The sequence below is a fragment of the Siniperca chuatsi genome, linkage group LG12, assembly GCF_020085105.1.
Source record: "Siniperca chuatsi isolate FFG_IHB_CAS linkage group LG12, ASM2008510v1, whole genome shotgun sequence".
Lineage (NCBI taxonomy): Eukaryota > Metazoa > Chordata > Actinopteri > Centrarchiformes > Sinipercidae > Siniperca > Siniperca chuatsi.
In genome coordinates, this window is record NC_058053.1 from 12,135,119 (window position 1) to 12,147,624 (window position 12,506).

The following is a 12,506-nucleotide window of genomic DNA, read 5'->3' on the forward strand; positions in this document are numbered from 1 at the left end:
TAATATGAAATGTAAAAAATAATTAAAGAAATGTTATACTTATTACCATATTTTAGCCAATGAAACTGTAAAAAGAACTAACCCAGCTAGATTTTCACTTGAGTTTATTTGCATAAGAAACAGCCAAGAGACTCAATGACATTTGTACAAAATACTCGAATGAATGAAAATTAAAACATTAAGTGAAAGAGGTTATCATTACAATCCTGATAGGCTTTTTTTCCCCACAGAAGACATTTTGAAATGTCACAGTAGAAAAAGCACAGGTGTAAATAATAAAATGAATGATGGCTGAATATCATTTAGATGCTTTGGTTTTAGGGCCCTGTCGCACTGTCATGGCTTACTAGGACCACTTGAATACAACAAAGCCTAATGTTACTGTATTACATTCACACAAACACAAAACAGTCCAAGCTTCACTAAAACATCTACAGTGATTCCATGTGGCCTGAATTCAATCGGAAAATTGATTCAGATTCTGTATATTGAGGTACAGGTCTGCTCCCTAACTGTTGCTGAGAACACATCACTGGACGTTGTCCTGGTCATATGTCACTCCCAGTTGTCTTCTTGCCTCATCTATAAGTTCTGCCAACAGGCTGGAGTGAGCCCACGGCATCCCTGGACTCCCCTTCATTCCTAGAGGGGAACAATCAATCACAAACAATGATAAGCAACCAGAGAAAATCTCAAGATGCATCATGTCACATTTGCAACAAAAAAGTGTTTTTATATTATATTATTAGCGTGTAAAAAGAAGCCAATCATACCTTTTCACATCGAAAATGTTGTTACTAAAGGTACGTCAATAACAAACAATTGTGGTTGCTTTTCTCAATTTCATATAATTCTGAATGAAATATCTTTCATATTTTGGACAGCTGATTGGTCAAGATAAGCTATTAAAATCTCAAGTGTTACATTCACAAACAAAGTACTACTAACAAAGGACTGAAAATGTTAATAAATAAAACAGATCAGATCAATACAGATCAATTGTAAATGCTACCACAGTTCTATTTTTATGCATTAGGGCATCTTGTACCTTTCAGCAGACAGTGGCGGACCTCCTCAGCTTCATATCGTAGACCTGTGCTGTTGGTGAAGTTTAGTGGTATGCCAGCCTCTGGCAGGGGGAACTGCATCTCCTTCCCATTCACCTCCAAGGTTGTGGGGCACCACATATGGTGGGGTACCTGATGTGGAAATCAGTGTCATGTAACTCACCTGGCATGAAGTGTTAGAGCTATTCATACAAAGGACAAATATTAAATACCGGTAGTTGATATTTTGTGTTACTTGGTTTTCTGGTGTTGACTTAGTCTGTATTTTCATTGTGGAGCGTTTAATACAGACAAATAGCCACAGCAGTGTGCTCATGCTTTTGACTGGTTAGTACTTACAACACGTAGATCAAGTACATTTGCTTGTTATGTAATTAAGTCATTAAGCCTAGATATAAAACTAATATTTCACCAGGTCTACTGTGTTTTACCATGTTTATCAAGATTTTATGTTCTATTAAATTTACAAGTCTCAGTAAAATCCTACTAACAACTAATATACTATACTATACTTGGACTCAACAGATTAAGTGGGCAATTTCAATTCACAGACAAAAGGTATGGACATCTACAATAAAAAAAAAACACACTTTTCTATAGTTCCAAACAATGATGTAATAATTCAACAGGACTAAAAGTCTATAGACACACTAGTGGCTCCAATGGCTGCAAAACTCTGAAGTTTGGCTGTGGTTCCTCAGCTTCAACTTTACTTAGGTGTAACTGTGCATAGAGCTCAATGCTAACATGAGCATGCCAATATTAACAATAGCCTACGGTTAACATTAACATTAGCATTTTAACATGCTTGTGTTATTTGGACCTTTATGGAGATGTTTCTAGTTTTCTTACTGCGTGCTGTGCATCCAGTTACCTTGATGGTGCCTTTGGTCCCAGTGATAACCGCATCACAGGTCAGCATCATGGTGACTGAACAAGTGCAAATGGCCAGTCTGTTTCCTGAGAACTTCAGGACCAAAACTGCTGTTCCATCAACACCTGGACAAAATATGTAGTGAGAGCTTTTAAAGTTCCTTGTCATTTCCTTTATAAATAGTGAATATTCCATCAAAGAATATACCTTGCCATTTACTAAAATATCTGCTTGTTAAATTGACATCCTTGAGACAATCACCTGTGTCTATGCAATGCCCTGTGGCTTGGATGGACTCAGGCCTCTCGCCATTAAAAACTATGAGGATAAACTGCAGACAGTAGATGCCCAGGTCCAGCAGTGCCCCCCCCCTCCCAACTTCCTCTCAGCCAAGCGAGGGACGTGGGTGAGTGGGGCCCCCAGATCAGCCCTCACCATCTGAACATCACCCACTTCACCCTGGCCCAGCAGTCTCATCACTTCAAGGGATACAGGAAAGAAACGTGTCCAAACTGCCTGTAAGGAGACATAGAATGGTTCGAAAAGATAAATAGTGAATGGTAAATGTGATTTTTTGGATTTTTTTTTTAAAGACCATATTTAGTTACCTCCATGAGAAAGACACTGTTGTCTTTGGCTGCAGTAATGAGTTCCTGGACCTCCCTTGAATTCATGGCCAGGGGCTTCTCAATCAGCACATTCTTTTTGGACTTCATAAAGAGCTTGCCAGTACTCAGGTGGTGAGGATGGATGGTGCCGATGTACACCACATCTAGAGAGAGACGGAAAGAGTCCACGAGAGATTAGCATTCTTGACATTCAGCGACTGGCCTAAAGACACTTCAGCTGAGTAGAATTTATAAATTCAATTTAGACCAAAACCGTCTGCCATATGCTGACAGAAGAACCCACCAATGTCTGGATCTTTTGCCAACTCATTATAACTTCCGTATGCTTGAGGGATGTTGTGCTTTTTGGCAAATTCTTCAGCATGCTGCAGATCCCTCGCTGCAACAGCCACTATCTGAAGATGAACAAACAGTTTTGGTAATGCAGCATTTATGTGCAGTGATTTATATTGAATGAATATTTACCTAACTTTAAATATAAATGACAGAAATGCAGAAGCAACCATAATTTAACAAATGAGTAAAGCAATAGATCTTGAAAGATACTTTCACTTATTACCCCATACATTTCAGGATTTAATGACACGTTTCTGTATTCCCTGCTTAATGATGCTAAAGTATGGTGGGTGTGGTGTCCAACACAGATGCTGCAACTTGTGGGAAGTGGATGTGAGGAGCATGACCACAGACTTCTTCTTCCTTTTATGGGAGGGACTGTTATGTAAAAAACAGTTCAGAAGTGTGCAGCAGTTTAGGGCTGACCTCTTTGTCTACAGTAATGGACTTGCTCAATGTTTATGGCCAACTTATAGTTGTGCAGATATGAGAACATTGTATGGAGAGGAGAACGCAGTTAGTAGTTTATTGCAGCACTAGACAATGAATGCAGTCGTCCTCTTCACACATGTACACAGTTAGACACATTCACACCTATAGCTTCCCAGTACAACCGGTCTGACTTGTATTTGGGATTAAGTGCTATGCTCAAGGGCACCTCAGTGGTGGTAATAAGGGAGGGGTAAACTGTGGTTATGACTATTAGGAACAGTTGTCGATATTTCTATTTCTTACACAATTACTGTACATAATGTGTTTACAAGTGCGTTAATGTGTTTATACAAATTCATTAACTTCCGATGTTTTTAGGTTAACCCATTAATGTACTAAAGCTTAGTCCGCAGTTAAAACGCACGTCCCTTTATGATGAATTGTTTACCTCTTTTGTGACGTAACTTACTTGTAAAGAACACAGTACAAATTTGCACAATTCCCACCTTATGCGACATGTTGTTAGGTGTGTAAGTTACATTAGCTGAAATACACTTCATCAACTTACCTCGTGGTCTTCGGGAGTCAGGGTCCGTAAAGCAACCGCAAAGTCATGACTAATTTTGCCTGCACTGCATATTCCCCAGCGTGTTGCCATGGCAAGCTAGCTATGGTTAACAACTTAAAATGTAGCTAGCATAGTTTAGCTGTTACATATGCACATGGTTGATCTCTGTCCAGCTGAAAATGTCAGTCCCCAGCTTCTGCAACCTCAACAACCTCCACTAGGGGGTGCCTCCACACTGGATATACAGCCATGTATTGTATACGTAATGCATCACAGTGAGATTTCGGAGTTAGTTTGATAATTTGAGCTGTTCTGTTCAGAAATGTCTGATAAACTAGGATGGGGGTCTGGGCTTCCCAGCATGCACTCAGCGACAGGCAGGGAAATGTCTGTTGTAAAAGTGACAGTAATAAGTATACAAAGCATACAGTGGTGTCAAAAAGTGTTTGCCCCCTTCCTGATTTCTTTTTTTTTTTTTTTGCATGTTTGTTACACTTAAATGTTTTAGATCAGCAAACACATTTAAATATTAGTCAACGATAACACAAGTAAACACAAAATGCAGTTTTTAAATTTAGGTTGTTATTATTAGGACTTACATGGCCCTGTGTGAAATAGTGATTGCCCCCTAAACCTAATAACTGGTTGGGCCACCCTTAGCAGCAACAACTGCAATCAAGTGTTTGCAATAACTTGCAATGAGTCTTTTACAGCGCTGTGGAGGAAATTTGGCCCACTCATCTTTGCAGAACTGTTGTAATTCAGCCACATTGGAGGGTTTTCGAGCATGAACTGCCTTTTTAAGGTCATGCCACAGCGTCTTTGACTAGGCCACTCCAAAGTCTTCATTGTGTTCTTCTTCAGCCATTCAGAGACCCCACAACAACATCCAAAGAACTGCAGGCCTCCAGGTTTGGATTTTGTTTTCCCTTAATAACAACCTTCATTTAAAGACTGCATTTTGTGTTTACTTGTGTTATCTTTGACTAATATTTAAATGTGTTTGCTGATCTAAAACATTTAAGTGTGACAAACATGCAAAAAAAAAAAAAAAAAGAAATCAGGAAGGGGGCAAACACTTTTTGACACCACTGTATATGTATATAGTTTATGCTTAGGAAACAGTCAATCTCTTGTTATTGATTGTTTCAATTTTACAGTACAGTACATGGTACACTCCCAGTGAGGAGGTTACATAAAAAGATTGGGCACATGTATGTGGTACAAACAAATTATAATGGATTTAAGTGGGTGTACAATATGATATAAATAAGATGATCATGGCACAAATTACATATAAAATGTTTCATTACTTCATTTTTTAAAGTCAAGAAATAAGCAGGCAATATATTTGGGGGAAAGATTTATTGAGCAACACAGGTTTCAAGCTTATAAAAATCAGGTTATCATTGTATCTTTTTGATCAAACAAATTAATGAACTGGTGTGAATTGACACAAAAGCTGCCAAAAGTAATCATGTTGATGCATAACTTCAGACCTCTACAAGTAGGTTGGTCAATTTTTAATTTAAAAAAAGGTAAATTAAAAAAAACATCTTTCTGAATTTAAAACAAACAAGCAAATTATGATCCATTTCTTAAATATTTTCTATTTGAAAAATTAATGAAAATAACTGGCAAATGACAGCTACGCCTGTTTAATATTCCTCTCCTTCCTCATCCTCTTCAAATGAGTCGATCCCCACCTCTTCGTAATCCTTCTCCAGGGCAGCCATATCTTCTCGGGCCTCTGAGAACTCTCCCTCCTCCATTCCCTCTCCAACATACCAGTGGACAAATGCTCTCTTGGCAAACATGAGGTCAAACTTGTGGTCGAGACGGGCCCAGGCCTCAGCGATTGCTGTGGTGTTGCTCAGCATGCACACGGCCCTCTGCACCTTGGCCAGATCCCCACCAGGAACCACCGTTGGAGGCTGGTAGTTGATGCCCACCTTGAAGCCTGTGGGGCACCAGTCCACAAACTGGATCGAGCGTTTGGTTTTGATGGCAGCGATGGCCACATTGACATCTTTAGGCACCACATCACCACGATACAGCAGACAGCAGGCCATGTATTTACCATGACGAGGATCGCACTTCACCATCTGATTGGCTGGCTCAAAGCAGGAGTTTGTGATCTCAGCAACAGACAGCTGCTCATGATAGGCTCTCTCAGCAGAGATGACTGGAGCATAAGTGGCCAGAGGGAAGTGGATACGAGGGTAGGGCACCAAATTGGTCTGGAACTCTGTCAGGTCAACATTCAGGGCTCCATCAAAGCGAAGCGAGGCTGTGATGGACGAGACTATCTGGCTGATGAGCCTGTTCAGGTTGGTGTATGATGGGCGTTCAATATCGAGGTTCCTGCGGCAGATGTCGTAGATGGCCTCATTGTCCACCATGAAGGCACAGTCGGAGTGCTCCAGGGTGGTGTGGGTGGTCAGGATGGAGTTGTAAGGCTCCACCACTGCTGTGGAGACCTGGGGGGCTGGGTAGATGGCAAACTCAAGCTTAGACTTTTTTCCAAAGTCAACAGAGAGTCTCTCCATCAGCAGGGAGGTGAAACCAGAGCCAGTTCCTCCACCAAAAGAGTGGAAGACCAGGAAGCCTTGGAGACCTGTGCACTGGTCAGCCTACAGACACAGAGAAACAATTACAAAGAATGACAAAAAACAATGAGTGGTTAACTGTATGGAGCCCTGTTAGAGCGAAAAGCCAGCGTGAACGTGAATAAAAACCTGATGACTACCTCTGAAGTGCCTTACCAGTTTGCGGATTCTGTCTACAACAGAGTCAATGATCTCTTTGCCGATGGTGTAATGGCCACGGGCGTAGTTGTTGGCTGCGTCTTCCTTTCCTGAGATCATTTGTTCAGGGTGAAAGAGTTGACGGTACTTTCCTGTGCGCACCTCATCTGGGACATTAAAAAAGACAATAGCAACAGTTGAGAAAACTAATTAATCTGTTATAGGAAGTGCTATTAGTGGATAAAGACATTAAGACACCTCATTTTTGAGCTATCACACCATGCAGATGAAAAACTGTGTGGTTTTGTAAAAGATATGAAAAGTTAAAATAAGTAAGACAACTTCATCCTCAAAACATAGTTCAATATATAGTCTATATTGTGTAGGCTATTAACAACTGGATGGAAAATGATGGACGGATGATTATAACTTTTCAATTTTCACATGAAACCTCTTATCTTTGCCACAAAGGAAGACACTACCATCTTCTGAAGTTTCTCATTCCTGATATCTAAAAACATAACAAGCGCCACATCGTAACACTACTGACCAATGACAGTGGGTTCCAGGTCAACAAAGATGGCTCTGGGGACATACTTCTGAGCCCCAGTCTCACTGAAGAAGGTGGTGAAGGAGTCGTCGTGGCCTCCCACAGGCTTGTGGCTGGGCATCTGGCCGTCCGGCTGGATGCCGTGTTCCAGACAGTAGAGCTCCCAGCAGGTGTTCCCCATCTGGACGCCAGCCTGACCTACGTGGACAGAGATGCATTCACGCTGGAAGAGAAGACAAGGATAAGTTGAAAAAAAAAGGGCAGGGAAAAGGAGAGAAGGGGAATACAGAGGAGGCAAGATAAAGTGGCAAGGCAGGGAGGGGAACAGATTGCATTCTCATAGCAACTGTGTGTTGTCCTTTACAGTGAGTTAAGAGAGCTTTAAACATAGTGAAGGATATTTGCTTTGTAGATTATTATAATTGGCTAAATGTTAACAAATTTGATCATAATCTCATTTTACACATAAATGCTACAGTTGCAGGGTCTCTAAAGGAATCATTTAGAAACCCTGCCACTAGGTGGAAGCAAAGAGATATAATGGAGGGAAAAAAAGGTTGAAGTTGAAGGAACAAGCAAAACAGATTTGCTGCAGCTGTCACTGGATCTCATGTGACTGTCTAGGAGCTTCAGGCTGGTGAGCTGAAATGGAGGTCGAGTTCAGAGAACAACTGAGCATTTAAACATTTATGCTACGAAGAGGACCCAAATAAAAAGACACCACTAATGGAACAACCAAAAGAACCACACAATATGTTAAATACACACGGCGTTGTGTTTGCTCACTATGTTGAAAGCAGTGAATGAAAAAGTAATAATAATTGTTATTAATTATTATTATTATTATTATTATTATAATAAGGATTGTGGTATTAGAAAGATCTTCCAGGGCTTCTAAATAAAGTCACTGGAAAATTTAGGAAGCCCAGCAGTATTGACATGCATTTTATCAAGCCATAATTCTGATAATCTGAAAAACATTCATTAAATCTTAGCCATGCAATCTATATGACTTGCAGGATTCTATTACACTTAATATGTATTACTGTATTTGCATTAGTCTCTCCCTACAGTTATTTGGCCAAAAAATGTACCACATGACAAAAACAAAAAACAGAGTGTGAGCAAGAAAATGACATGTTAACAAGTATGAAGACTTACAATAGGTAACGAGTTTAATACTCTGCTGTTTTATGCTTATCTGATGTTGTCTTTGTTAAAATAAGGCAATCTGCTTAAGTCAGATCATCTATAACAGTTTTGCTAGTATCATAATTCAGTCTAAACTAGATTGGAGGAATAAGATTAATCAAAGTAAATTAATTCTCCTTGTACTTGGATATTGCAAAACACAACAGATTTACTTGGAACTGACTGCAGCTCAGAATAGGTTTGGGAAATGTGACGAGATATACCTTGAAATGAAATAAAGGTGTCAACCATCAGAGATTTTACCATAACATTATACAATGGTATCTATCCCTTTAACATCTCTGGTAGCATTGGCTCATTGTTGGCAATGTTGCAAATCAATGAGACAGGCTGCTTTATGGCAATACTGGATTTTTCAAATCAATGGGATGAAGAAACTTGATTTGTTTGTTGTTTGTTTGCTAGAATTCAAAATGTTTAATTGCAATGTGCAAATTACACGAATATGAACCAGAAAAATAAAAGCAGATATTTGCATTTGAAGAACTAGGAATATTTTATTTTCAATCATAATCAATTATCAAAATACACTTTTTCTTTAGGCCATCATAATGATATATCATAATGTTTGGGTCTTGAATTTAAACAAGTAAGCATTTTAGGCATCCTTCTATTACTTTATTCCACTCCACACAACAGTGACAACGTTTGACCTACTATATATTCTTACTTTCTCACTCAGGCTGTTATTTTTATCCTTCCCCGAGCTTTCCCCTTCTCAATGATCCGACAAACAAGGGAAGGTGCTGGTGGGTGAGGGATGGGGGGGCAGTGTAGAGACTTATACTGTATAATTTTAGAGTCTGTAAAATCTCACTAAATCCATGTTGATCAACAAGGATTTTTAGCTATATTTAATACTTCGTCACAGGAAGCTATCTGAAGCAATGGTGACCCACCCCAGACTGGCCTGGGTGTCCAGGTCAGCAGAGCTCTGCGCAGCAGCTATTTTAGGTTCTTCATGCTAACCTGACACCTAGCAGCAAAGGCTGACTGTTTCAATAAACACTGACTGGCAGTCCCTAAAATAGTGGACACTGCCAGGTTGAATTTTACACCTGCTCTGCTGAACGTTTCCTGCCATCTGCAATTTCTTTCATGTTAAAGTTGAAAATGATAAATGTAACGACTACAGATATTTTCTGTCAAAATGATGTTACTTGAATGCTGGGATATTATTTTTCCATCACTACAAGCATGAGTAAGTTAAGAGTAAATTCCAGGGCTAAAGACAAAGTACTCTCAAACTGCAAACTTCTCCTGTCCCTAGAACCTGTCAGGTGTGTCTGTATATGACGGAAAAAAGGGCATGTCTGAGGTTCCACCCCGTGGACTTGAGATTCCAGTTTTGTTAGTGACTAAAACTAAGTAGAAATAAATACTCCAGATTCTGTCAGAGACAGAGTGAGAGAAGGGTTAGGGTCAAGTCAACGAGATAGAAAAAAAGAACAATCAATTTGTTAAAAGCTTTATCAGGTCAGCAGACATGGGAACAGAGATCCTTTTAATACCCCATCATCAAAGAGCATTCTGCCTCTATTACAGGAAAATAGACATAACCAGATGAGGATGTATAATTATTTAATGGAATTTTGTCCAGACCCAAACTGCCATGTATTTAGTTTATTATATGTTGACCCCAGTTAACCATCCTTCATGAGCAAAAGCAGACGTATTAAGTCATACTTTGTGTGTCTTTTCATTGTGTATGTTTACATGTTGTTGAATGCTTATATTTAGTGATGATCATTTGACCTTTCTTCTGTTGCCACCCTCAGGCCAAAATCTCACCTTAAAAATATCTCAAAATACAATTCATGATCCATTTTGCTAAATAAATGCCCTTTCCTGTAGTGCCTTGGAGCAAATGATCACATTTGTAATCTGTAAACTAATGCCCATAATGCCATACAATTTGATGTGGATATTCATCAAGGATGAACACTATAGATTCTGATGAATAATAAATAGACCCCTTGGTCTATCCTGTGATGATGCCCCAGTCTGACTCAACTGATGTGGACCAACTTGATGAGCCCTCACTGGCTGACTGTTCTACATCTGTCTCCCTTCTGGTCTCTGTTGCTGTTTTTAAAATGTAAAAAAGTTGAATTGTGCCATAGGCAGTACAAGACTAGAATCGCCATTGCACGCCATATAAAGTAATCGACTGGCTAATGACATTTGCTGAGCACATTAATGCCTCCAAGGTAAGGCTCTCTTTTGAATTTAGTGCCACCATGACGTATTCTGTTGCGTCATGCTTGAAGCTAAAATGGACTTGTACCCCATTGTACTACAAGCATGGATTATGCCAATTATAAAAAATATCTTGCACAAGGAGTGGAGCAGCCATGTGAATTCACTCATGATCCATTTCAATTTTTTAACCTTTCCTTTATGCATACGTTGTCATTTAGGGTCACTGATCAGGTTTAACTGTTGTATAGCTCTATGCCATGCATTTAGTGTAGTTCCAAGACTTGAATGGAAACAAAACACACACACTAACACTAACAATAACAGAACTCAATTTTATGGATCAGGACTATTTGATCAGGGCAGGTATACTGTAGTAATGTACACAATGATTCCCTGTGGTTTTTATGAGCAGTACTGACAATACAAACACACTGTGTACTACACTCTGCAAACAGAACACGAAGGTTGTGTGTGTGTTTTAGTTCAATTCCTGACACTGAAACATAAATCTAATCATAGTATATTTATTCCCATTCACAGAGGCTGCAAGGTTATTTGTTTCATTTGGCAGGGATTAGCTATTAGTCCCATTTTACTATGAACAACAAGTGCCTTTGCTTTCTACTGTATAGAGGCTTGTTGATATTGTTAAAGAAGCCCAACCCAAGCCATAGTCCACATTAATTTCATTTGCAAATACAGTCACGGTTACAACTTTATCATGGCTGTTTGTATATGGAGGGAAATGATTCTTCCCTGTTCTGCAGAAACTCTTACCTAGTCTCAATTTGTGCTGACTTGTTGATAAGTTATTATGTGACACACCCTAATTCCTTACTGATGCATATGAACATATATCACACACCTAACCCACCTGGTATCCTAGAATAAGGGATGATAAATATTCTAAAATGCTATTTGAGTTAATCAAGCAGTTCTCTTTCACCTAAAAATACTAGACTATTGATACAATAAATGCACACAGATAAAAAAATTAAAAAAAATCACACTAAATGTATCATCTATGTTAAATACGTTTGCCTCTCCTGATGTGCTGAAAATGTAGACTAATCATTACCACTTGCTCATCCAGGCCAGCAGCCAGCTCAGCTTTACTGCCAGTCACTGAGTCTATTTCTGACGCAAGTGTCCTGCTGCAGAGGGCACAGAGGGAGCTGTTCACAGATGCTGCATCGCACCTTTAGTCTGGCACATTTAAAATAGTGCAGATTCACTGACGCACAAAAAAACGACACTTCTAAATACATATTTACTCAATTTTGGAAGCTAAACAAACAGGACTTTGTGGAGTGGAAATTTCTCCCCAACGACAACTGAAAAATATACGTACCATTGTAGCTTCTTAGTATGAAGTCCTCTGAAGGAAAAGCAACTTGCAACTTGCAACTGGCTATGGGTTATCTGTAGCTTCTCACAGCGGCCGTCAATGTGGTCCGAGTGAGTGAGTAATGCCAGGTGGGCGAGGAGCTGGAACGCTATATTCAACTGCAGTGCTAACCACTCCCACCTGTCTCTCTGACGCGAACGCGCACGGTGAGCGCGCAGGCCACTTTACATATTGCAGTGTCATTCATTGCAAAAATACTGAGGCCACGAGTCCCACTGTTATCATTGTATGAGCGTTTCAGTTTCAACACAGTCACTGAGGGGCGTTTTTTTGGGAAATAGTGTCAGAGCTTGAATTAGGATACTGATACATAGCAGTACCTGTATATAGCACTAACACAATGCAGTTGATCCAAAGTGGTTTGCAGCACACAAGAGAAAATAATGTGTTTCTATTCACATAATGCAGAGACTCCTGCGCAAACTCCTAAAGAGGCTACAGGAGCAGATTGAGTTTTAAGATGACTCTTTAAAGCATCTAT

The 12,506-nt window shown here is 39.6% G+C and overlaps 1 protein-coding gene and 1 pseudogene across 1 annotated transcript; both read right to left on the reverse strand.

Moving 5' to 3' along the window:
* Positions 1-87: 87 nt before the first annotated feature.
* On the reverse strand, positions 88-4,377 carry LOC122886051 (annotated as a pseudogene).
* An 877-nt stretch (positions 4,378-5,254) lies between these two features.
* Positions 5,255-12,142, reverse strand: LOC122886127 (tubulin alpha chain-like). Its single transcript, XM_044218090.1, has 4 exons — positions 11,969-12,142; positions 7,204-7,426; positions 6,672-6,820; positions 5,255-6,539 (listed from the first exon to the last, which is right to left on the reverse strand). Exons 1-4 carry the CDS (start codon positions 11,969-11,971, stop codon positions 5,565-5,567), a joined length of 1,350 nt encoding a protein of 449 aa, XP_044074025.1. The 5' UTR covers positions 11,972-12,142; the 3' UTR covers positions 5,255-5,564.
* Positions 12,143-12,506: the final 364 nt, after the last annotated feature.